This window comes from Eimeria maxima, genomic scaffold (genome assembly GCF_000499605.1).
Source record: "Eimeria maxima Weybridge genomic scaffold, Emw_scaff94, whole genome shotgun sequence".
Classification (NCBI taxonomy): domain Eukaryota; phylum Apicomplexa; class Conoidasida; order Eucoccidiorida; family Eimeriidae; genus Eimeria; species Eimeria maxima.
The window spans coordinates 23,999-50,406 of record NW_013564037.1 but is presented as its reverse complement, the minus strand read 5'-3'; the positions used below and the strand labels follow the sequence as shown (position 1 = coordinate 50,406).

The following is a 26,408-nucleotide window of genomic DNA, read 5'->3' as shown; positions in this document are numbered from 1 at the left end:
TTTTTTTTTTTTTTTTTTTTTTTTTTTTTTTATTTATTTATTTATTTATTTCTTTTTTCCTTTTTCTTTTCCTTTTTCTCTGTTTGTTTCCTTTTTCTTCTGTTTTTCTTTTCTTGTTTTTTTATTTTAATACTTTTTCTCCTTTTCTCTTTGTGGACACCATCGATACAATGGCATTTCTGCTGCTGTTGCAGCAGCAGCAGCAGCAGCAGCAGCAGCAGGTGATGCTGCTGGCCTTGCTGCTGCATTTAACTATATAGCTCTCTTCCTTTTTGTTAATATAAATTAACTTGTTTATTGTTTATTTGTTTTCTTTTATTATTTTATTTATTTTGTCTATTTGCTTATTTGTAGCTTCTTTTGTCTCCCCTTTATCCTTTTAGGGTTTAGGGTTTAGGGTTTAGGGTTTAGGGTTTAGGGATTTTTTTCCCCTTTTTTCTTCTCTTTTTATTAACTTATTAACCCTTTAAATACATATTCATAACAACAAGGAGATGAGGTCCTCATTAAACCTAGATAGTTGCTGCTGCTGTTGCTGCTGTTGCTGCTGCTCCTGCTGCTGCAGTGTGGTTTGCTGCTGCCTTCTTGCATGCAGCAAACAACAAATAAATAAATAAATGTTACTAAGGAGACGCATGCAGAACATTTACATAAAATAAACAACTTTTATCTTTTTATTTATTATTTATTCTTTTTATACAATTAATCAATAAAGGGGAGTACTTATTAACTCTTGTAGTTATTACTAGTATTATTACTATTATTATTTATTATTATTATTAATTATTGTTAATTATTATTATTTATTATTATTATTTATTAATATTATTATTATTATTATTATTTATGTTTATTTTATTATTCTTGTTAGTATTATTTGTATTTTTATTCCTTTTTCCTTCTTACTACCCCTGTGGTCACTACCTCTGTGTCTATAGTTATAACGAATTATTAATTATATTTCTTTTCTTTTTTTTGCTCATTAATGTTGTTATTATTTATTATTAATTAATTATTAATTATTTCTTTTATTCTTTTCTTCTTTTATTTACTAAGGAGAGGAAAAATAAGACATAAGAAGAAGACCCAGCCCCACAAAGAATAGCGCTTCCCCCTCTAGTAAATAGTATAAATAAAAGAAATAAAATATAATTATTCTTTTTATTTATAATTAATTAATTAAAATTATTATTTTTATTTATAAATATTTCTTTATTTTACCCATTAACACACCGCACACCACCAACCAGTTGCATGCAGCATACGCTCTCTGCGCACCGAGCTACTGTTCTTTTTTTTTTTTGTGTATTTTTTGCAGGAAATACTGCTTAGCTTGCCAACAAAATAAAATAAATATTTATTTTTTTTAATTTATTTAAATAAAAATTATTTATTTCATTTATTATTGCCTTTATTCCTTCATTAAGAGCCCTGTGCTCGCTCTCTCCTTCTCCCTATCGCTCTTTTCTTCTGTCCTGCTCGTGCTGTTATACATACATACACAACTGTTTATGTCTGTAAATTAATATAATTTATTTATTTTTATTTAATTAATTAAAATAAATAAAAGTAATTAATTTTATCGCATTTCCCTCAATTCTGTGCACTTAGAGGTGTCGGCAGCCTCCTATACACATAAAAAGTCTATCCTGTTCTTAGGCTAAACTAGTTTAGGGTTTAGGGTTTAGGGTTTAGGGTTTGACGTTGCTCTTTGCTTCTCCAATTGTTGGCATAGAGTAGAACTAAACCTACAGCAACGACTTTATTTTTCTTCCTTTGTTTGTGCCTAACCAAGACAACACCAAGGGCTCTTTTCCTCCTACTGCACTATTTTGCTTCTTTCCCCTCTACTGAATAGAACAAAAGGGAGACTTATTAAATAAAAAAGAAAAAAATAAATAAATAAAAAGAAATAAATAAATAAAATAGTAAATTATATTAAGAAAATGCATGCACAGACCTCTGACAGACCCTACAGGCTACTAGGGTACTATAGGCATATAGCCACAGACGAACTCGCCGCTAATTATCCTTTTTTCCCTGAGACCCAAAGTCGTACAACAGATAAACATGTCACACTCGCGTAAGTCAACTCGATCCCACGATCCCACGATCCCGATCCCACGATCCCCCGATCCCACGATCCCGATCCCACGATCCCACGATCCTACGATCCCACGATCCCACGATCCCAATGTCTCAATAGATCATGACGGGATCGCATACAGGAACCTTGTACCCACCTGCCTGTACACTCGAAATCCTTACATACGCACATGCCTGCTGCTTTGCATGCATGCATGCATACATACATACCTCAAGGATTTGCAGCAGGCACCAAGGCATTGCTCCTGCCGGCCTCTGCATACATGCAGCAGCAGCAGCAATACATTCGCAGAGCAGCTTTTTGCATGCATCCTCGACATTGGGGCTGGTTGTGCATGCATAGGGAGTCCATTGATTGTGTTGATTGTTACAATGTTTTTTATTTCTTTTTATTTCTTTTTTATTCCTTTTTTTATTTCTTTTTTCTTTATTTCCTTTTTTTTTCCTTTTTTATTTCTTTTCTTTTTCCCCTTAGATATGGCGAAGGATTACTCCGTCGTCTTTGCATGCTCATAGGAAAAGGAGAGAAAAATCATGGCGGTGATCTTCTTGAGGCATTAATATGTTTAGCAGATTCAATCACTAAACCTGTATGTTTTCTTCTTTTCTTTTTTTCCTTTGTTTCTTCCTTCCTTTTTTTGTTTGTTTGTTTGTTTGCTGCCTGTTGGTTTGTTTTCTTTTGTCTTTCTCTTCCTTCTCTCCTCTTTTCTTCCTCTTTGCATTGTTTCCTCCCTCTAAGGCTTTTTTCTCTTATGCACATGCATATATATTATAATTTATTTATTTATTTATTTATTTATTTATTTATTTATTGTTTGCAGGAGTTGCTCAACCAAGCAATTGAGCTCGGGTTTGTTGCTGTTTTGTCTCCCTTGTTAAGATATGCCATGGGTCCTATGCCCTGTTGCATAGAGCAGCACAAGCAGCAGCAGCAGCTGGGCAGCAGAGATGGTCGAGGTTCCCCTAGAGTAGCAACAGCAGCAGCAACGGCAGCAGCTGCAGCAGCAACAGCAGCAGCAACAGCAGCAGCAACGGCAGCAGCAACTGCAGCTGCAAATGCAGCAGCGACAGCAGCAGCAGCAGCAGCAGCAACCAACGAGGGAGAGGAAGCAGCACTAAGGAAGCAACTGATGCTGCTGCAGCTCTCTCCTCTGCAACGAGCAGGGTGTATGTACAGTGCAGGAGCAAATGCGCAATCCCCTGCAGCAGCAACACTATGCGAGACCTTTAGTACAGCAGCAGAGCAGCAGCAGCAAAGAGAAGCAGCAAAAATGATAGAAATGATGGATACAAAAGAAGCAAAAGACAATGAAGGAACAAAAGGATTTATATTAGCTGCTCTTCTTCCTCTATTCAAGCAATTAGCAAGAAGACAAAGAGGAAGAGAGCAACTAGCAGCAGAGGGAGTCTTTGCTGCTGCTGCTAATCTTTTTAGTTCGCACCCTAACATAACCATCAGGTATATATATATTTATATCCTATACATAAAAAAAAAGGAGAGGAAAAAAATAATAAAAAAAAGAAAAGAAATAAATAAATTAAACAAAAGTACACATAATTATACAAAAGTGCAGAAAATTAGACAAAAGAAGAAAACACAATGTTAGGCAAAACAAAAAAAGAAAAAGAAACAAACATAGATACGTAAGGAAACAAATAATAATATATATCTTATCTATTCATCATGTTACTTATTTATTTATTTATACACATTTATTTATACACCTGAATAACAATTGTTGTTTCTGTTTCTCCTTTAGGTGTTTCGCTGCAGATCTTCTCTCCTCCATTTGCAATGAAGACGATGGAGGGAAAATCTTAGCCGATGCAGGTAGGGTTTAGGGTTTAGGGTTTAGGGTTTAGGGTTTATTCCTTTCCTATTTGGATGTTTTTTGCTAATATTGTTGTGCTGCAGTTGCTGCTGGATTTTTTTTTTTTTTTGCTTAGGTGCGGATGGCCAACTCACTTCTTACCTTTGCACCGCATGCTGGAAACTGCCTAATCCAGTAAGTGCTACACTTGCTGCTGCTGCTGCTGCTGCTGGTGCTGCTCAAGCTGTTGCTGCTGTTGTTACTGCTGCCTCTGCTGCTCCTGCTGCTTCTGCTGCTGCTTCTGCTGCTGCTTCTGCTGCTGCTTCTGCTGCTGCTGGTGGCTCAGCTTGTTCTTGTTTTTCTGCTTATGTTTTGATGATGCGTGCGGCCCTTAGGAGGGTCGCGGTTTGCTCCGTGATGCAGCAGTGGCTGCATGCAGCGTTGCAGCGTGAGCTGTCCAACAAATAATTGAACAATTAATAAATAAATAATTAAATAATAAGTAATTAAAAAGGGAAGTAATTTGTGAGGAGTGTATAGAGCGCATCCTGTGCTCTTCTTTCCTCCAAGTGTTTGTTTTCTGTTTTCTTGTTACATCCTTTTCCTTGTTGCTTTTCTCTTGCACCGTTCTTGTTTGCTCGCTCCTCGTTGCTGCATACTTCTCCTTATTTCTGCTTTTCTGCAGAGGACTACTCTATATTATATCTTCATTCCTCTCCCTGCATGGGATCTTATTTCCCTTGTTTTTGTTGCCTTTCTCTCCCTTCACATTCGCTGTTTTGTATTTTTGCATTTCTCTATTTGTGCTGCTGCTGTCAGCGTTTGTGAGGCTAGAAGGCGCATGCTAGGCAGCAGCATCATCGCAGCAGCAGCGAAGTTGCTCTGGCTGCTGTTACCTGAGCTGCAGCAACTTGAGCATCAACATCTTACAACAACAATGACAACAGCAGCATTTGAGCAACCCGCCGGTTTGCCATCTTTGTCTGTTTCCTTGGAGACAGCATGCATGTCGGTGCTACAGCTCCATCCTTTTTTCTTATTTTTATTCAACTTCTACCCTCCTCTCTACCTCAGTGCAAATATACAGTCTACTAAAGCTGCACATTTTCCCCCCCCCTCTATTGACGGAGGCAGAAAGAAGATTGATCAAGTCTTTAATAACTTGCGTCAACAAGAAAAGCGCTGAGACTCTCCTGGGCATTTATATATTCTATTAATGCTCCTTCTACACAAAAAAAAAATAGAAAAAAAATCTAAGTGCCAGCATGCAGTTCAAGACGACGGAGTGACGCTGTTTGTTTGCCACCTCGTCTTTATTTTTTATACCACCTTTTTTTTTATTCTCTTTTTTGCATATTGTTTTGTGCCTTTATTTTGCATTTTCTCCAACTCTCTGCTGCTGCAGGTTACTTCGTCTTATTACAGTCCTTGGCATGGAGCCGCAAGCAGCTGAGGATATCGCCACCCCAGAGGTCATTTCTGTCTCCTTTCCCTTCTTTCTCTTCTTTTTATTTATAGCTTATATTCATTGAGTATTCATGCTGATGCCCCCCGAGTATGTTGTGCTCTGCTCTGGTAGAGACAATGTCTCATTTTTGCATGTTTAATTTTTCTTCTGTCCTTTGTGATTTCCTCCCTTCTTGTGTTTGCCGTCTTTGTTTGTCTTCTTTGTTTGTCTTCTTTGTTTGTCTGCTTTATCCCCCTTCGTGTGTCTCCGTTTTTTATGCCCTGTCCTTCTTTGCTCCTTTTCTTCCCCTTTTCCTGTTGGCTATCATTTTTACCACTGCTGCCGACATCGTAGCGCAGACTATTAAAGGGAATTTAGTCAATTGTACACTTCATCTTCAACATATGGTGTAAACAGGTAGTGGGTGTGGGGTGTATGTACACCCGAGTCTTGTGGAGGACAGGAGCACCAGACGCCCTTCATTTACTTGCAAAAGTAGCAGCAACAGAACCAGGAAGAGAAGCCCTTGTTAACAACGACCATTTCATTCAAGTCAGTCTACCTGCCCTTTTGGGGCTGCATGCAATCTCAGGGTCTTTTACATAACATTATATATAGCTATTTATGTGTTTACATACATATAGTCGTACGTTCTCTCTAGTTCTTACCCTGCTTTGTTAGTCCGCTCCATACAGCAGATATGCAACAGCATCATCAGGTGTGGTGTAGCCCCTCCGTTGTTCCTCCTCAATTTGGTCTCAGCTGCTACCCCTGCTGTTGGATGTATCCACAAAAGGAGGGCTAGAGGGACAGCAGCAGCAACAACAGCAGCAGTTGGAAAATATAGGGATGCTGCGGCCTCTGGTAGTTCAGTTGCTGCGGCTCCTGGCCTTCAGCTTCCGCCTTCAGTGTGAGGTCTACACACTCCTGCGCTGGCGAAGAGAAGTGTTGTTTGAGGTATGTTTATCTTCTAGTATCCAACAAATGCAAAATAGGGAAGAAAAATAAAAAGGACAAAAAGAAAAACTTGGCCTACTAGCAAGTCCCGTCCCTGCGAGCAGACGTCAGCAGCAGCAACAACAGCAGCAGCACCAGCAAAACAGCATCTGTATCATCTGCTGCGGTAGCAGCAGCAACAGCAGCAGCAATAACACAAGCCTAAGGAACAGTACCCTCAGCAGCAATAAGAAGAGGAGGAATTCTCTGACGGTTGTGATGGTTCAGGTTCTAGGTGTTGTTGGAATACAGCCGGCAGCACATTTCCTTTCCTGCTCCTTGCAGTGCATGCAGCAGAGAGAGAAACAAATTAAAAACAAAGAAGTGGAGACAGAGGAACCTCATGACGGTTGGCTGCAGTTTGTTGTTGAAACAGACAAACAATACAGAGACGCCTGCAGTGCTGCTCTCGAGGTTAAATACACGTCTCCTTGTTTTTCGCTGTTTTATTTCCCTCTTCCTTATCTTTGTTTCTGTTCGCATCTTGCTATTTGCTGTTTTATTGTTTTTCTTTATTTCCTCCCTAGTCTTTCTTTGCTTCCTCCACTTTTTCTTTACTCTATTCATTCTGTGCTTCACCTTCATTTACCTGTTTTTGTTTTCTTTTGTTTTTTCTCTCCCTCTGCTATGTCCTTGTTTATGACCTGTGCCTGTTTGTCTTTCTGCCTGCTGCTCCGAATTTTCTAAGGGACTTTGGGGCTGCATGCAGGACTTGCCGATATAAAGAAAAAAATATTGTTGATTGTTGCACTTCCTTTGGTTTCGTTTTTGTTTTCTTTTACTTTGCGCACAACGAACCTGTTGAGGTATATGTTCTTGCCGTCGCCTCCATTTCTTCGTTTTCTGCTCGTTATCTTCGCGGCTTCCCACCACTTCTGTTTGTTTCCTTTCTGGTACTTTTATTGTCTTCTTCATGAAAGATGTGTCCATAACAGACATGTGCTCTGTTCTTTATGGCATATACTATGGTGCATATAACGAAAATAACCAAATGATATTACAAGGCAGATAACCTACAAATGATATGTAGATACACACAATACAGAACAGGCTTCTGGACAGGCCTGCCGAGATACATTTAGACACTACTGCTGCTGCTGCTGCGCCTCCTGGTGTTGCTGGTGCTGTTACATCTGCTTCAGGTGCTGCAGCTGCTGCAGACGCGGGAACCGCTTTTGTTGCTGTTGCTGCTGTTGTTGCTACTTCCGTTGTTGTTGCTGCTGATGGTGCTTCTACTGCTGCTTCTGGTCTAGTGGTTCTTTTTGCTTCGATTGCTTCTTTTGTAGCTGATGTTGCCGGTGTTGCTTCTGCTGAGGGTCAATCTGGCTGACGGTTCTCGATGCAGGCTTTGTACACCATCGAGTTTATTCTGCAACAGAGCTGCGGGGAGAGGAGCCAGGGGGTAAGCGGATTTGACACTTTGTGGTGAAAGAAGCATTTGCTTCCTTTGCTGCATTATACATCAGCCAGAAACTGGCAGCAAGAACCAATAAACAGAGAATCAGGAATTTAAAGAGTAGATAAGACCCGTTCCTCCTCCTCCGCTGCTCCAGGCTGAACGGCAAGCCACAACGTGGGCCCTACGCTTTGTACTGGGGCTAGAAGGTGCGTGCTTTCTTCTGTGCTATATCGACACCTGACATAGCTAACTATACATCTGCTTATACAGCTGACGGACCTTTTTGTGAGGGGTAGATGAGCCGCCTCAACACATGCGTGAGATGCCTAGGCACCTGAATTTGCTGCATTGTGGACATAACATGTTACATTGGCTAGAACCACTGGGCAGAGCCCATTGAAGGCACTAAAGTCTGCTAAATAACTTTACGAGGAGTCACTAATGGCCTTTAATGGGTGCAACCTCCTCCATACACTGCAATCATTTGCTTCACTACACAGCAGCGTCCTCCGTTACAGCTGCAAAAACATAAAATATCACTAAATTTAAGGATACCACCATGCACGTCATTAACAGCGTACTAGGTATTTCCTACGCTGTGTTTCAGATCTACTGCTGGAGGCAGGACGTGCAGATGACATGAGCTTGAGGGCGGAAGCTGCTGCTTGCATAAGGTTGTTGCAGCCGCACATGTTGCAGCGTTAGTAGAGCTGCTGCAGTTGATGCACCGGCTATACTCAATTGTAACAACAGCAACAATACTGCGGCAAAGAGAGAGATGAGCAGATGAGGTATCGTGCAAACCCTAGGCGTGAATCCCTTGAGGCTTTACAGTTCGAAGTTGGAGCCAAACCCTATTACACCTCAGACCCTAAATTCTTCACCATTAGAGGCGCACTTCTCTCCGCTCATGCTAAGTGATATGCTGAATGCATATTTGGGAGTAATTTCCCGCTGAACTTTTGCTTGTTTGGCCGCGAGCCCCGGAGCAACAATTCACCCAAGAGTACTTTTGACTATTCTTCAGCTAATTTGCTAGAAGTACGACTGACATAGTGGCGTAAACATGTCAAAATCCTGATAAAAGGCCTTTCACATACAGAGTTCCTTCATCCGCTGTACCGTAGTTGGGCTACCCTATATTGAAAGCTTTCCAGCTTTCTTCCTCTACTTAGACAGACTTAGGTAATCACCTCGAATAAAAATTTTGGATTAATTTAGATGACTGCAGGCGATATCGTCTTTGCTTTCCTTACGCATACAGCGAATATCGAGAAAGGCAGACAGGGGTAAGCGCGATGTACCAGCAAGCTGAGAACAGCCCGTTTGTCTTGAAAAAGAGGGCACTATTAAATATAAAATTGGAATATTGAATTCACGTTTCTTCCATGCATCAAAAAAGTCAGAAAGCCCGAAGGAGGAGGAAAATACGGGGCTTTTTTTGTATCGCTGCACACGCCCGATGGCGGAGTGCCTTCTCTGGCTATGCGGGACGTTTTCGAGGAATTTGAAATTGCCACCGAATTATTTCAATTCTCCTTTTTCTAATTATACACAAGGTACTTCCTTTACTCATTTAAAAGCTTTCTGGATGCAGACAGACGCGAAGCGCTTCAACACTTGATCACAGACGCTGGTAAGGGGGCACCATTGGTTCATCGGTTTCCGAGGCGCCCGGTAGTTACCCGCTCCCCCCCTCATCTCATCTTCCCCTTTTGTCGGATTTCAATATATTATCTGGGGGAAATTCATGTTTTCCCGTTCTCGTCGTCCCGCTTACAATGGTGTTGAAGAACTAACTGCGGCTCACGGCGCAGCAGCCGCAGCAGCAACCCCAGGAAGATGTGTCGCTTGTTTGTGAGTTGTTGCAAACTGAAAAAGACAGAAAATGGAGGTGAAGTATTGCGGAATTAGCGACAAGTCGCTGGGTTGTTGTTCACCCTTTTTATGTTTTTGTTGCAAGCGCTATCAGTCGATTCGTTTCAACTGGATGCGTCGGAGATACTCGTGGCGCTTAGCTTTCTTTTATCGTTTGCTGACAGCTGTAGCAGTATTTGGTACCCTAATGACGTTGGTATTGTATCTGTTAATTAAAAGCTTGAGTTTCTTCAAGAACTACCGCTGCGGCGAACAGGCGATCTCACTGATCGGTGTGAACTTCATTATTATGATTTGCATCATGAGCACAACAGGTATCTTGTGCATTATGATGTCTCGTATTTTAGACATGTTTGGCAATTTCTCAATTGCTGAGTTCATGAGTTTAGGCAAGTGGATCAGCAGACTAGGTTTTATGAGCAAGTGGGGGCCCTGGGTGGTCGCCATTCTTGCAGACTGCTGGCTTATTGTCTCATTCATCAACACCGTTTGGATTTTCGCAGCGCCAAATGACTGGTGCAGCCGCAGGTGGAACGCGCAGGCCATCGTAGCGGTTGATAACTGCAGACTTTGGTATAAAGGAAACGTCAAGTGCCTCAGTACAGGTAATGAAACAGACACATCGTAGCGCTGTATTCACCTTCTCAGAAACTAGTTAGTTGGACAATTAGTTAAGTAATTGATTCTGTGTTTAATTGTTGACATTTTCATTGCTTCATCCATCTGTTCCACTTCATTAATCGGAAAGTCATTGCTTACATTCCTTTTTCGGCGAACAAATCATTCATACATCATGTCGTTATTTGGGGCGTGTTGCCGTCGCGTGCTCACATTGTACGGCGCTGGTTTGTGTTTCTGATGCTGCAGAGCAAAACCAGCAGAATGCGGAGTCGGGCTTGGTGACTACTTGCAATGATGGTGACGAGTTGTTGGCTCAGAAATTTTTGTCTTTTACGCCAAAGGAAGGGTCTACAGACTGTTCTTTTCAGGACCTATCTGTGTGTCGTGCCTACGCGAACTTACGAGAAGGAAAAGCAGTTGACTGGAATGAAGCGCCCTTAGATAGATGTTTAGGAGATGATGTAGTCTCGCCAGATTCTTTTCATGACAGCCTAAGCGAGAGCAGCGATCTGTACCGCTACCTCTTGATCTACGTGCAAGGCTGGACCATCACCCTCATGGGGGTTGTTTGTTTTTTCATATACACCAAAGTCAGCTCCAAATTCGACTCCCTCTTCTACCAACCCAAAACCAAACACTCCAATCTCCTCTTCAGACTCGGGGCACCGCAAACCCCCTTTGCCGACTGAACTCCTCTTTTTCTGTTTACATACCCTTATTTTGTAAACCGCATCTTCGTACTTTGAGAGTCTAGCCCTCATCATTAGCATGACTATGATCGTGGCAGCGTTAAGACAACCCTTTGCGTCCCAGCACCCCATGCAGCTTTCGTAGCACGGCATTTGCTCAATATTAGCCGCCAATCAGGCGAGCTTGCGTAATTTTCTCGGGAGGGCTCTCCGCATCCGCTGACAGACACAAGTGGGGCAGCCTACTTGATGGGCGTTGATGAACACACCTAGGGCAACTCTCGAAAGAGTACCACACGCAAGTAAAATACAAAGGCAAAATGTATAAACTCCACAGTAAAAAAAGCTGGTATATGGATAAAAGCATGCCGGTGTGTGGCATATCCATGAAAGCAGCCTCAGTAGACAGGAACAAGCTTGGTGCTCAGGCCTCATTTGGGGGATGGGTTTATTAAGAGAGATGTCACATAAAGGAATAAACAAATTGATGCCGCGAATAGGATACAGATATCCGTTTTTTTTGACGCGGTTGAAAGGAGGGGGGTTGCTGAAGAAGCAGCGAGACGGCAACATAGCTAGGTTACGGTCTAGGTTTTAGCGAAGCATTTCACTGGTCTAGAGTTTAGGGTTGGCCAAACTCCCCTTGAATAAGCAGAAGCACAGGGGCTACAATGCCCATCAAGACACGCGCATGAATCTACGGTAGCTGCTGGTGTCTGATGCAGCAGCTGCTGCACCACAGACTGAAATTGTTGGATACACCTGCGTGTACATGCATATCAGCCTTGAACTACTCATAGAGGTCTGCCTAATTCGCGACATAGGGGAGAGATATTTTCAGTTCTTGCTTGCGTGCTTGCTGGTTGCACAAGAGAAGACAACTTTGGTCAGCAGGCACCGACTGAAGGGACTGAAAAGAGTAACTGTGAAATGAAGAAGCAGGAGGAAAACATGTAGAAATACATCGGCATCATGTTTGTATACAAGGCAGCTGAAGACGAAGGTTGGTTGGGACGAGGTTGGCGTTTGAGTACTTAATTGAAGCAAACATAAACCCGAAGACAAGGAGTGCTGCAAAAGGACAAGATCAGTCAATGGTGCCGGCAAACAGCCAGCCGCTGTAAAGCCCACAAGGGAAGGCAAAAAGCCTCAAAACGAGACAGCCAACTCGGCTATTTACTCGTATGCTGTTGGTGCATGCAGAGCGCTGCGGTACAGGCCCAAATACCTGTGCGTGCAGCACTTGTTCGAGCAGCTTGTGCGGGTTCAGTTCCTTGAAGTGTAGGACAATGCCCTGCAGCTGCCTTCCAGGGAATGCCGCAGAAACGGCCTCTAGCAGAGCCTCCTCAAGGTGCTGCTTGCATGTTAGAAAGGCAGGGGGATTGGCTGCATGCGCGTTGCTATTCGTGGAACTGGCTACAAACAACCCGCTGTCTCCTGGGTCTTGCCTCCCCAGGGAAGACGGGAAGGCCAGAGAAAACCAAGTGCACGTACACCTGACCTCCTCGTATAGCCGCAACACCTCGTACACCCCAGCTACTGGCTCCTCCGCAAATGCAATACACTGCACGACTTCTTCACCCGGACTTGCACTGGCGTCCGTGTCAAGGCCTGCTGCTCCCCCAGCAACTTGGGGGCCCTCTACACCGGACTCTCTCCTGGCACAGTCGGAGACGCTGCTGGCGCTTTTTCTTATGCTGCTGCTACTGTAGCAATTTCTTATAAGCTGCTGAAGAGATCTTTGCAGCTGCTGCTCCAACCCAGCGGTTGTGCGAGGGTCCGCTTCGGTGATGTCCAGCGCCTGCGGTAATGGACGGACCCATCCTGCAGCAGCAACACCAAACAGGGCAAAACACAAAACAAATCAAAACACCAATTTGAAACATCTACAAAAGGAACAAACAGGTTCAGAGACAGATGCGCAGCTGTATCGTCACCTATGGGTGGTAGTAAAGCCGCTCGTTTGGCATCTTCACCGGTCAGTCCCATCACCTGAGCGGCTTTTGCAGCTGCAGCAGCTGCTGCCGCGGGTGTACCTTGGGGTTGGAGCCCCCCCGTTGATATAAAAGTGCTTTCATAGGCGGTTGTTGCCTCTCTTCTTTGGCCTTCCTCAAGTAGAACCTAAGCAACAGCATAATGAAGATGCATTCACAAAATGGGCATCTGTATTGTTCATCAAACTCCTGTTGACGGAGGTGAATCTGCAGAGCCTGGCCGGTGTCGCACCGTGACAGCTGCAGCTGGAAGCACCAGCAGAAACAGAACCTCTAACACCAGCAGCAGCGATAACAGCAGCACCACCAAAAGCAAGGAGTGGTCATCCTGCGGATTTTGGCAAGATCACTTTCATCATCAGCAGCAACAGGAGCAGCAGCCACAGCAGCAGCACGTAGCCTTCTCACTGGTTCTGGCAAGAAGGTTGCCCACTGCGTTTTGTTGTTAAGTTCAAATTTACAGCCAGACAGGGTACAGGGCAGCCCACCACGCCTCCGCCTAAGGAATAAAACAGCGGCTGCTGCTCGTTTGCTGGTGGCAGTGTTTTGTCTGCCGCTTGCTCGTTACTTAAATCTTGCTGCATCAGATCACGTTGTTGTGTTACACCGAACATTACAGAAGTAACGTGAAGCAAACGGGTAGACAAACACAGACAGACAGAGGGACAGAAAGACAGCCAAGCACCAAAAGCATGCATCGTTACCTTAACAATCCACTGCATGCTTTGAGGATCCATGCACGTGTGCTGGATTCTACAGTTGTTTAAATGCTTACAAATATACACAGATAGATTTATACAGTTATTGAGGTATATGTATACTGCTTGCATATGTATATTGTATATCTATCTAAGTCCACTTTTTGTTGGATATATGCTAATTGTTACTGTGGGACTGTGCGGATTTTTCGGGAGTTGTTTTGTATAGACTAAAGCGTAGATGCTACGCGTTTTATGTTTTACTTCTTTCTTTTGCATTTTTGTTTGTTTGTTTGTCTGTTTGATTGGCGTTTGAAGTTTTGTCTGTCTGCATCTCTGCTTCTTCGTGTGTTTGCTCGCCGGTTGCTTGTTTGTTTGCTGGTTGGTTTGTTCAATTGTTTATTTGTTTATTCGGGTATTTATTATTCGTTTGTTCATTTTACTTGTTCATGTGTTCCTATGTTTTGTTTGTATGTTGCATGCTCATGTTGTTACCTGCCGCAGGAAAGCAAAGCGAGGCAGCTAAGAGACAGCCGAATCCAAGTAGTGGAAGTATCCGATTCTTTTAGAAGATTTCTGGCAGCTTCAATGAGGGCTGGCACTCCAAAACACCTCCGTTTGCGTTTCTGCTGCAGTTTCTCCTGCACGCGTTTCCTTATGCCTTCTTCTTCCGTTATTCCATCAACAGAAAGTTCAGGCGTGAAACCTCCAGTTGTTCCTGCAGCAGCAGCAGCTGCTGCTGCACGGGCACTTGTGGGGGTCTCCCAGCTATTGAGACACCGCATGGGCTGCAAGTTGATGTATGCATTTTGCATGCCAACGAGCAAAGATAGGGAAGAGATTGGCCAAACCCCTTCTCTGTTTTGTTGTTGCCTGCCACCAAGCAAGAAGGGAAAAGGGAGGTCTGCTGCTGCATGCAATTGTTGCCAACGTTGCAGCAGCAAACCCATTTTCTGCTGCACCTCAGCCAGGCCTGCCTCGAGCAGCAGCACCTTATTCACTACGGCTTCACCTTCCAGCTGCTCGTCTGTAGCCATCTGCCCCAACCACTGCTGCTGCTGCTGCTCCTGTTGCAGATCCTGCAGGCTGCGGTGCTGCGCCGCTGCAAAGGCCTCTGCAAGCGGAAGGACAGCAGCAAGCTGCTGTTGTAGTGCATGGGCCTCAGCGTTTGAATGCTTGAGGGCTGCCAGCACCTCTAGCTCCTCGGTCCAGCGCTGCAGTTGCAGCAGCAGCTGCTGCTGTTGCTGTTCCGGAGGAAGAGCAGAGGGGGAAGTCGTCAAGTTGCTGCTGCTGAGGTTCAAAACCTCCCCTGTCAGCGGATCCCAAAGCTGTGCTGCCGCTGACGGAGACAGCCGCAAAACGAAGTACTGCTCGCCCCGCCCCACCACATCTCCTGCGCATCAAAAGTGAAGAAGTTTAAAACGATTAATAACCAGCTGACAGAATAATCAACGTACAGTCATAACAACGTAAATCCACAACGGCGAACTACGCCCATCAAGTCAAACTGGGCTACAAATAACAACCAAACTACTGATGCTCATGTTGATGTCCTTTGCTGCCGCTGCACAATAAGCAGCAGCAGCAGTAGCTGTATCAACAGAAACAACAGTACACGAGCCAGCAGCAGCCACAGCAACAGGTAAAGCAGCTACCCGACCACCCAACCACTCAAAAACAAAACGAGGAAAAGAGTGCAAAGAAAAAATCACAGACTAAACGGGCAAAAGGAAAAACAGACAGGCAAGAAAGAAAAAGACGGAAGCAGGTAAACGCACTAATAAATTACAAAACGCACTCGGTGAACGAACAAAGAGCCGACGCTGTTGCAACAAATGGAAGGGAAACAGGCAGAAGTAAACTAACAACCACATGCAAGCTAGTAGATAGAAACAATTCATCAGTCCACTAAGCAGACAGACAAGCAAATAAAAACAAAAGCAGGGTCTGTTCCTACCAACCGCAACGAATGACAAGGCCTGCGTCTGCATGCAGTTGTCCAGCCCGTTGAAGAAGGAACAAAGCAGCAAAGAATGCCCCTGAGGAGAACTGCAGCCAACCTGAAGCAGCTGCTGTGCTGTCAACCAGACAGGAACTTCTTCTGCAGCAGCAGCAGCAAATGCACGCAAAGGACAGTGAAGGCAAACATACCCCTAAAAAGCAGAAAAAAGCAAAATTGAGGTGGATGAACACAATAGACAAACTAGTGGGACTGTGCAGAAAGAAAGACACATCAAACAAATGTCAAGTACACTGCAGAAAGAAACACAAAAGAAACCAACAAGCAGACCAAGCAAACCACAGACAGCAGCAGGTCCACCAGCAATTAGCGACAGACGGACAGCAACAGGAGCAGCTTAAGCTATCCACAGGAAGTAGCAACAACAGCAATCGCAATGCATCGCCAGATACAGCAGTAGCAGCAGTAACAGCCGCCGCTGCCACCCACCAGGGGTACCACCAGCAGCATACTCACTCTCTCTCTCTGAGTGTGTGTGTGTGTGTGTGTGTGTGTGTGTGTGTGTGTGTGTGCGTGTTCCTCCTAGCCTTGCCTTTGAAGACTTGTTTTGCGTCAACCACCGGCAGCAAAGAAACAAATGCAGCCGTTTTCTCGAAGCAAAAGGGCTCGAAGGGTTCAGTAACAGAAGGAGGAGGCAGCAGTGGAGATAGCAGACGGCAAAGTAAACGCAGACACCCGAAGCTGTCCATGCCTGAAGCAAAACATGGGAAGAGAAGCAACAAACTGTATCAAAGTAGGACTTGAGAGGCATCCGTAGGCCAATTAGAAGAACGGATTCGGCCCCGACATTGTTGAAACAAGAACAATCTAAGAAGAATTTCAGGTCGGCCTGCAGTGTCGGCTGCCGACCGACCTGAAATTCGACAGACAGAGACGGACAGAAAGACAGACAGGCACACACACAGAGAGAAATGCAATCAAGCTAGTGTTCTGGGCTCTTCTGTTCTGCTGTTGTGCGTGTCGCAGCATGCAGCTATAATGCAGCTGCACCCGACGATTCAACTCGCCTATGGAAGACAGCTGCCCGTAGACTCCTTTCCTCCGCACTTTCTGCCTCCACTCCTTGTCAGCATCAATCAAACCTTTATCTTCCCCCCACTCCTTCCCAGGCTGCATCTGTAGCAGCTTCTGCTGCTCAAGGTGCTGCTCCGGCTGCTGGCATAGATCCGGCCCATCCTCATCCGCGGGCTGCTCCGGCGGTGTCGCCTGCTGCGCCTGCCGCTGCTGCACCTGCTGCTGTTGCAGGTCCTGCTTTAGACGTTGTTCTTCCTCCTTTTTCTCCGCTTCCAGCTTCTTCCATATCTCTTCAGGCATTAACGTGCGGGGTATGCTGCCGCAGATAGCTCTGACAGGCCCTCGTATTTCCAGTTTAAGAGACACGAACAAGTCAAAAGGAGTTGCTGCGAAATGCTGCAGCAGCACCGGCCCTTGCAGCTGTTGCTGCTGATGCATCTGCAGCAGGAAACCTGTGGGTATGTTGGGTGTGCGGGGCCGGGAAAGGTGGATATGGGTGAGAAGGCCTTTGGGCTGCTGCAGGCGGAAGCAACCGTTTAAAAGGCAAAGACAGCAAGTGCCGTCAGCAGCAACATCAAGGATTTCATGAAACAACTTCTGCTGCTGCTGATGGTGGCGGTCTGTTTGCGGATGGCGGCGATTGGCCGCAGCAGCAGGCTCAACTCCTTTTGCTGCAGCCTTTGCTGCAGAGGAAACAACAGAGCTCCACGGGAGTTGGAGAGACCCGAGCAGTACTTTAGGGTTTGTCGTTTCTGAGGGTTCAGGAAAATCCCAGGGTGTGTAGGGGTTGTTGGTGTTGGGTTGTTGCAGAAATTCGTCGAAGACAGAAACTCTCAAAATTCCCCGCTGACGCTGCAGGACTCCAACATCCAATGCAGCCGCTTCTGGCAGCGTCAGGCTCAGCGCCTGCATCCGAGCAACAACCAATAATCAGTGTTTAGGGTTTAGGGTCCCGGTTTAGAGATAGGACTGAAGGGTAGCGTGCGAGTGGTCAACTCGTGGGGGTTACTGTAAGGGGTTTAGGGTTAGACCTGGTTGATGTGGGGGTTTTCTCCCTGAACCGCCTTCGTGTTTGCTGTGAGGTGTATGCGGAGGTCTGGCAGTAGCAGCTGAATTTGAACGAAGGAGCGGCTGAGCTGCAGAAGGTGGCAAGGGGATTCTCCTCTACTGAGGTTGGGTTTGTTGCTTTCTGCCGGAAAGAACGACGTCTGCGGATGCGGTGTTTCGTACACCTGAAAACCCTCCAAACCTCGAACCCGAATTCCTTCTGCGCAACCGAGCCGGCAACGTGCGTGCAGCTCCTCGGGGCCAGCAGGCAGTCGCCTCAGCGGCACATTGAACAGGCCACGCACCTGCAAAAACACTGCAGTCTAAAACCTAAACCGTCCATCCGGAAACCCAAAGATTGCAGCACGTTTCTAAGATGTCAGGCCGCTGCTGGCAGCCAAGTCTCCAGCCGTGGTGGCAGCGGAAGCATGAACAACAGCAGCGGTAACACAAACAGCAAGAACAACGCCAAAGGCAGCAGCAGTACATGCAGCAGCACCACCACCGACAGCCACTGCACCCGCAGGAACTGCTAGGAACTAGCACCAACCCGCCATATCGATCTAGGGGTTGTGTCAGGGTTTGAAAACCTACAAAAGCTCGGACTTGTGCACTATTATTAAACTGTTTGCCCTTCTTTTGGTTTTGGAGCTTTGGAGGGTCGCGCTCCCAGAGATACGACCTGCGGGTCGCCCTCTTCTTTTTTTCTTTCTGTTGCAGCTCCCGCTGTAGGGCCAAAGGGAGAAGCACCTGCATCCTGTAGCGACATAAATGCCAGCCGGTGCACAAGGAAAGCATACCTTGACATCGCAGCAGACGGAAAAACTCCGAAGCTTTTGGCTCCCGAACAATAGCGCTGTAGGGGATGCATGCGCGCTGCTGCTGCCGAAGCAGACGACAGTCAGACCCAGTCCCATCGAGCAGGGCCTCCTGCTGTTGCTGTTGTTGCTGCTGTCCCTGCGATACTGAAACCAGAAGTCGTCTGCCTGATGTGGCCGCTAGACCATCAGGCTGACTCGTGACGCCTTGGGATTCAGAAAGGATCCCTCGGCATGCAGCAGCTGCATCCTCCTCAGGCCAAGGGAGCAGTAGTCGCCCTGCTGCTGCTGCTGTCTCAACGTTATTCAACAAATAATAGCGGAGTCGCCGCTCGTAGTAACCCCGCTGCAGCAAAGAGAGACAGTGAGGAGGCTCCCGGTTTAGGGCATATCAAGGACACTGAGACGCCGCATGAGTGTTTCCTCAGGTGTCACGGACGGCGCATGCATGCACATGGAAATGTAAACCCCAGTGCAGCCGTTTGTGCATACGGTAGAATCACGCAGCAGCCCACCAAAGTTGGTTGCTTGGGCTCCCTTGAATTCATTTGATTGCTGCTTCTTTCTTGTGCTGGAGGTTGGGCTTTATCTTCTGTGGCATCTTGGGGCATGCTGCTTCCGCAGACAGTGTACAGGAGGGCCTCCCAATCGGTAGCCGCTATTGGCTGTTGCGGCGTCTTTGCATGCAGTTGCTGCAACCTAAGGCTAAGTCTGAAGGCTTTGCGGATCTGAGAATAAGGATAAAGCTGCATGCTGGCCTGGGCCTGGTGTGCTAGAGCTGCGAGAGCTGGAGGGGAGGACCCCCCTTCCTCCCCAGGGCCCCCCCCTCCCGGAGGCCCCTGGAAGTGCAGCCCAACTGAAGAACTAAACTGGGGCTGCAGCATAGCCTCCTCAGGAGATGGCAGCCTGCGGCGTATGTACACCGCGTCCACCGGCTGCTGCAATGTGCTTTCGATTTTGGCCTGCTGTATTCCCACCCATTCTTTGCCTGCACAACACATGGCCGAGCTTAATTTCTACGAAGATGGAGCGTGTATCTGTTCCAAATAGCATTTTGTAGAAATTCAGCGCTGCTTAACCTAGCTGCTTTCGATGTCAGTTGAATGCAGCAGAAACCAGGACAGCGGACCACATGCAAAAAGAATCCAACAGCCTTGCAGCACACTGCAACCAAGGAACGCAACAAAACCCAGCCCCACTAGTGGGGCTGATATTCCGGAGTACAAAAGAAAAAGAACAATACAACTGCTGGCACAGATGGCAGAGGCTCTTTTGGCGTTACCGGCTGATTTGGGGCTGGACGGAGGTACATGCTCTCGAGGCAGAGGTGCAACCACAAGACAAATCTTCAAGCAGCCCGAAAGATGCCAACAATTCCTGCAGCAGCAAATAGCACTACCACAGGCCCGCCTAACCATCTAAAGGAGAAAACCACGATAAGACGAAAAGTCCAGCAAAGCAAGGTTGCATTCACAGACAGTGATCCGGCAGGAAGAGTGCACTACTGCAGTAGCGGCCGCTAGAGCAGCAGTAAGAACAAGCAAACTGCTAAGCGTGAATGCATGCGTGTACGTGCGCTCTCTGGAAGGCAGGCAGAATGCGACTGGGGTCAAAAGGCCCACTCGAAGGGTTGTATAGAAGCCAAAGAGGTCTCATAAATGGCACTCGCAGCATTTTCTTCTATTTCTGTTCCTGTTTTAATTCCTTTAAGAGTAGTTGATTCGAGGCGAAAGGAAACAGAAGGAGATAAAGGCCCATCCTTCCGCTCTTCTGAGCCTTCTTTTGGGGGAGAGGCAGTGTGCTGGACCTCCTGCAAATAAGACGGCGGTGCTGCTGAGACTGCCTCCTCCACCGCCCCTGCAGGATCAGCTGCACCTGGTGCTGCCGCAGAAGAGGCATCGATATAGTGATTAGTTGGAGTTCCGTCTGCTGGTGCTGCTGCTGTTGCCGCTGCTTCTGGGGCATGCAGGCTTCTATTGCCCTTATTGGGAAACCGAGATAGGGCAGTGCGCAGCCGTGAAGCTGCAGAGGAAAAGGGAGTCTTTCGAGAGGCTGCTGCAGTAATATCAGTTGTACCTCCTGGAGCTGCAGCCGTTGTACGCCACTCAGCCGCAGCAGCAACTGTCTCTGAGACACCGGCAACAGAGGAAGCACGAGCACCACCAGCAGCTGAAACAACCACAGAACGGCCGCGTTGCCCTGCGGTCACCTGCGCAGCTGCCGCGGAGACCCTGTCTAGATCCCAAGCTGCATGATCTGCTTCTACAGGGTCTCCCCAAGCGGGAGTAGTGAGCAGAGGCTGCTGATGCAGCTGCTGCTGCAGCAGCCTGTGTCTGGCTGCAGATGCCGCCGGTGATAGAAAGGACGGCAGAGGCCGAATGGAGGGCTCTCGAGGTTCCTGTAAAGAGTTTATGGAACCACCTTGCACAGGGTAGGCTCTGGCAGCTTCAATGTCTGTTGCGTCTGCCTCCTGCTGCTGATGTTGCTGCTGGTGGATGCTGGTGCTAAAGGTGCTGAAGGGTAGGTCTACGCAGAATGACACAGGGGAGGGATGGTAGGCACTCGAAGGTTCTCCGGCCATGGAATTTCTGCGGAGGAACTCCCTCCTCATAGCAGATAGCTGAGGCGGCAAGGGTACAGCCACAAGAGCCTCAATAGGCTTAAGAAGACCTGGGGCGCATACACTGGCAGACGCATGCATACATCGTTCAAGTATACAGTATAATGAGCAAGACGTAGGCACTTCAAGGTAACGGGCAGACTCTAAGCTGTCTTCCAGTCTCCGTGAAGTGTCTTTGCAAGTACACAAAGGTAAGAAGCGCAGAAAGATAGATAAGGAAGAAAACAAATGAAAACGAAGGCGAATCAGAACGGAACAGCTGTACGAAGAACAAGGAGGAAAAGAGCAAGAACAATAGCAATACACAACAAGAAAAAGCGAATGGCTCTGCTGATCTTATTGCAGCATACCGGGATGATTGAAGCCGACATGGAGCGCAACAGAGTCGAGAGGTTCGTTGAGGATAGCGTGAAAAGAAGCGAGCACCTGGTGTGTTTGTTGCTGCTGCTGTAGCAGCTGCTGCCTGTACTGCAGCGGCAGGTTCTCAGGAGGCACGGGGGAAGCAATAGGGAAGGCAGCAGCAGTTGAGAAAAAGGGAAAATGTAGTGGCAAATGCTTCTGGCCCCCAGCAGATCGCTCGTTAACTCGGCAGCCCACAGTGGCTGTCAGTGCGCTGCATAGACACCGACGCAGCTGTTCCTGCAGGGGTAAAGGCCGATCGTTGCTTGATGTTCCTACTGCTGATGGTGCTGCACCTCCCCCCTCCACAGAAGCTGATTCTTCTGCTGTAGCTGCTGATGAGGATGCAGGGGCATCCATGCCCTCTCCTGTCTCGTGGTGTTCCTGTACGCATGCAGGGCATAACCCCCGGTGTTAGTTGATTCCTATGAGGAGTTGCAGCATTCTGCCTCTTCTGACGAATAGGATGCAGCCACCAGCTGAAGCAACCTCAGGGGCAGTTGCTGTCCACCATAAGCTTTGTAATATGTAAAGGGGAGAAGGAGAAGCTGAGAAGCCTTTGTAATTGCTTCGGAACAATTGGTGTTGGCTCTCCGGTGCGTGTTCTTGTTTTTACTTAAGGATCGAGTGCTGCCCCTTATTGTTGGTGGTTCTGTCTTTTGATTATTTGCCTGCCGTCCGGTCTATCGGTCTACTTACTTTAGAGGACAGCAGTAGCAAACGAACAGGGTTTCCTGGAAGAGGCGTGCACGAGGCGAAAAGTTTGTGTAAAATTGCTGTATATACACCCGGAAAGTCAAAGGGAGGAAGCTGCTGCGGAGGCGCTGTATCAACAGCATAAGTCAACAACTCTTCTACTTCTGCTGCTATCTCCTCGCCAAGCTGTTGCCGCTCAGTCTCCTCTTCCTTGCTGCATGCACAAGGAACCAAAATATCAGCAACAGCACCAACCACAATGGGCCTTATATATTTGGGCTGCACTAGAAGAGGGACCAGGTAGTGGAAGGAACCGGGAGATTGAAAGGAAAAACAGAAAATGATAAGACGCTGCCATTTCGCCTTCGTACGAGAGGAGCAGCAGCTGCAGTTGGAGGCCGGTGCAGTCGAACTGCTGCAAGTCCCTCTGGCGCTGCAGCTGCTGCCAAAGCTTCTCGATGGCTTCTCCAGCAGCAGCAAACTGCTGACGCTGCTGATCCCTCTGCAGCCGCAACAAGCGTCTTTGCTGCAGATGACCAAGCCACTGCTTCCACAGCTGCAGCGCAGCAATACGAGGCGCACAGTTGGTGGTTTGCTCTGCTTGCCCTGTGCCTGGGAAAGGCCATTATATCCTTCCTTCCTTCTGCCATTGGGGAATATAAATAGATGTTAACCGCTCACAAGCAGAGCAGTCTCCCAGGGAGGGTATAAATAGGCGAGCAAAACGTAGACAGGGTTACCTGATGAGTATGAATGTTGTGCCGTTGTTGCTGCTGTAGCCAATCTAGCTCATGCAGCAGCTGCCGCTGGAGTTACAAGGGCGCACCTGTGGATATTCCGCTTTCAAGATGCACAGCCACCCCGTGAGTTGCTGCACCTGGTGGGGAAGCTGCTGCATTTGCTGAAGACTTTGCAGCAGCAGAGCTTGTTGTACATCCGGCGGTTGGTCCCGCCTGTACGCGGCGACGGCAGCAGCAGCAGCTTGCAACAAGGGTTGCAGTTCCCGAGGGAGGCCGCAGCTCTCTCGCATTTCCTTCGTGTACTGGATACAACTGCGAAGTTTGGCTGCCAGTTGCTCGCCGCTGGAGCAGCGAGCAAGGTATGCGTACACCTCGTACGCACTTAGCAGTTTCTGTGCCAACAGGTCTTCCTCGCGGAACAAGTGGCAGTCAGACAGCGAAACGTGCAGCAGCTGTACAGACACCCGAAAGGAGCAGCGGTGCTCCGGGTCCAGCGATTCTTTTGGCCACCACAAGTGCCAGGGCGCAATGGGCAGACAACTGAAGAAAGGCGTCGAGAGCAGAGAGCGTGGAAAACGCGAGGAAGGCTTCAAGCTCAGTAGATCATCCGAAGAAGCATCAGAAGCAGCAAACGGGGGGCAGCTGCGGCCCCCTTTAGGGACTAACTGCATTGTTTCTGCGGCGAGTAACCTCTCGTAGTATTCAAGCAAAAGCGCTACTTTGGTGCTCTGAAGCAATGCCGCCTTGGCTGCCTCTGGATCCCTGAAGGAGGAGGATCCACGTTTGTTGGTGTCCACTGAGCTGCTGGCAGAGAGAAACAACAGAGCGGGCAAATTTTGATGGCCTTCGTCGGCAAATGGGTCAACTGTTAGACCGGTTGCCTCGCTAATACGCCAGGCAGCCTCCTGCAAGATGTGGCCGCACATGTAGCTGTACGCCGCACTACTCTCTCGGGTCTCCCCCACACCATCGGCTCTTCTGAAGCAGCAAAACAGCCGCTGCTGCCATGGAAGTGAAGCTCCATATTTCGGAGGCCATGAACAGCTGTTGGCAGTTGAATGCGAATGTTCTGTGTACACGACTACGCAGCGATGTGAGAAGGGGATTCGCACACAGAGGTCTTTAGGTGTCGGGAGGGTAGTTGCTTCCTTATCGGTTCCCTCTTTCTTCTCCCCAACATCATCTTCGGGCGAATCAATGCCCGGGCTTTTGATTTCCCTCTCTGGAGCTGCTGCAGGCAGGATTTCGGCGGCAGGGACCAGCCGGATGACGCGGTTCTGATTGTGCAAGTCAATCCATTCCACTGTCTGCAGGGGCGGTTCTCCCTTTGCTTTGCTTTTTTTTCCCACCCGTCGATGAAATCTACCTTTTGGGGTATTCGCTGCACCCGTATCACTGCGATAACTGCCTCGCTGCTCATTCATATTGACGGTGTGTGAAGGTTGAAGATCAGCTGAGGCTTCATTTCCTTCTATCTGCAGGACTCCACTGTTAGAAGCCCCGCTATGTGGAGCCTCTAAGGGCTCCATATTACTACAGGGGCCTTGGTGACCCCTGATCGTGCTTGTGTATGGGTCTCCCGGCAAAAGTTTCGGCTGCGGTGTGGTGTTGCTTATCGAGTTGGGATTATTTCCGGTGAAGGTCGACAAAAATATGGGCAGATTCGTGACGACCTCACATATTAGAAAACAAATGTTTTGCTACGCAAGAGGAATATGGAGCTCACCACGGGCGAAGCACATGCTTTTAAACCGCAGAATCTCTGTAGCCAATATCCGTGAGGTGACCTGCAGGCAGGTGGTCTCGAAGCCATGTAAAAACAGCATGTCGAGCAGCTTGCATGGGGGGGACTGTTACTCTAAGAGTGTGGAAAGAAGTAAGAAAGGAACGTATATAAGTTGAAGGAATGAAAGAGTCTCCATCAGCCGCCCTGAAATTTGCACAACCCACAAGCGGGACAAGACGCAAAGCAGCGGACGATGCCTAATACCTTTAGAGGATCCAGCAAAAAAGACGAAAAGACGAATTATTCAGGATGTTAAAAAGGAAAACATTAGTAAACTCAGTACTTTGAGGGATTCATGAGCCTGGTCATGTTTTTGACAGTGGCAGCCGCTGCAGGTTTCCCACAGGGGCGCGTCGGCAGCCTTGTGTGCGTGGTCTGCAATTCTCGTGTTGTCTTGTTGTGCTACACACGCTATATATTTGCCATGGCTAGATATAATTTCGCTGAGTGTGCTATAAGTGCTTTTACTAGTTTGGCACATCGGAGACTGCTGCCAGTCGGTATGCAAGGCCAGAATGAACCGGTGTCTTGCACCACAGCCAACGGTCCCCTTACTGTTCTCCACTGAAACTTTGATTTCATATCACCCCTTGCCCACAAAAATATACCCGTAAATTTGAGAATTTTGTCGAATGGCTTTGCTGAGATTATGCGAAGGCGATATGGATAAAATTTCCGTGTGCAAATGGCGGCTCTGGATCGCCTGGTGTTTCATTGAGGAATGCGCTTCTCTCACCATGTGCGCATAGCTTCATTTGCTATGCATTTCTTCAGAACGAAAGGACCTAACAGGTACATACGTGTGGTGGTGCCTCAGCGCACGGATCTGCAGCCAACGGTGCTGCAACCGCACCCCTGCGGCTTCCGAGGCTCTTGCTCCTACTTTACCTGGAGAGCGCTATATGCCTAAAGTGATTACAACGCACAATTAGTGTTGTTTCTTTTGAGGTATGTCTTCACTTGTGCTCATGTCTCTTCGCCTGTGTTGCTTCATCCATGTTCGCCCTCCTGTTTACTTGCACTCAAGCAGATGAATGGCCTCCGTCCGAAAGAGGCAGACAACTTTGCAACACCATCCAATTATAACACGCAGTAAGCATCGAAAAATAGTTCTTGAACCGCTAACACTGCCTAGGACCTTCTTGTTTCACACAGTCCTATATCCAGTTTGACCAAGATACACCGGTTTTAACAAAATATCCAGATTTGACGACTTATCAGAGACGTCGCTTCCTGCAGATAATTCTTTCGACTCTAGTCTTTTACCCACTATATTCAATAATGCAAATTTTAAGTACAGCAAACCAAAGAAAATCGTGGACTTGTACTCATTTGATGAAACGTCTATTGAATGACTCTACCAACGAAGCACAGCATTTGTTGAATCTGCTAATCGAAAGGAGTTTTTGAATTGAAGGCAATACGCACAGCACATTCAGTTCCCATTGTTCAAGCAGTTGAAAAGGACCAGTAGTATCCGATTTTGAATAAACAAACGGTATATAAGATTTACAAATACGCAAACTATACATAAACGTATACTGAGAGCTGTTCTCTGCACTTTTATCATAGCCTGTGCGACGTTGTCAAGTCTGTTTGAAGTGGGCACTCTACATACAGCCAAGACAG

At 47.1% G+C, this 26,408-nt stretch overlaps 3 protein-coding genes across 3 annotated transcripts; 2 read left to right on the top strand and 1 right to left on the bottom strand.

Moving 5' to 3' along the window:
* Nucleotides 1–2,993: 2,993 nt before the first annotated feature.
* On the top strand, nt 2,994–5,103 carry EMWEY_00012900 (hypothetical protein; the record flags this gene model as incomplete). Its single annotated transcript, XM_013479161.1, has 5 exons — nt 2,994–3,540; nt 3,881–3,937; nt 4,054–4,112; nt 4,313–4,365; nt 4,737–5,103. 5 exons carry the CDS (start codon nt 2,994–2,996, stop codon nt 5,101–5,103), a joined length of 1,083 nt encoding a protein of 360 aa, XP_013334615.1.
* A 4,544-nt stretch (nt 5,104–9,647) lies between these two features.
* Nucleotides 9,648–10,947, top strand: EMWEY_00012890 (hypothetical protein, conserved; the record flags this gene model as incomplete). The annotated part of the gene is made up of 2 exons (XM_013479160.1): nt 9,648–10,242; nt 10,505–10,947. The coding sequence occupies 2 exons, from the start codon at nt 9,648–9,650 to the stop codon at nt 10,945–10,947; spliced, it is 1,038 nt and encodes a 345-aa protein (XP_013334614.1).
* Nucleotides 10,948–12,034: 1,087 nt separating this feature from the next.
* EMWEY_00012880 (hypothetical protein, conserved) lies at nt 12,035–24,522 on the bottom strand (the record flags this gene model as incomplete). The annotated part of the gene is made up of 16 exons (XM_013479159.1): nt 12,035–12,771; nt 12,885–13,068; nt 13,430–13,694; nt 14,135–15,032; nt 15,597–15,740; nt 16,335–16,512; nt 16,707–17,579; nt 17,930–18,025; nt 18,327–18,477; nt 19,031–19,526; nt 19,821–19,915; nt 20,161–21,208; nt 21,509–21,941; nt 22,257–22,467; nt 22,625–22,809; nt 23,080–24,522. The coding sequence occupies 16 exons, from the start codon at nt 24,520–24,522 to the stop codon at nt 12,035–12,037; spliced, it is 7,437 nt and encodes a 2,478-aa protein (XP_013334613.1).
* Between the last annotated feature and the right edge of the window lie 1,886 nt (nt 24,523–26,408).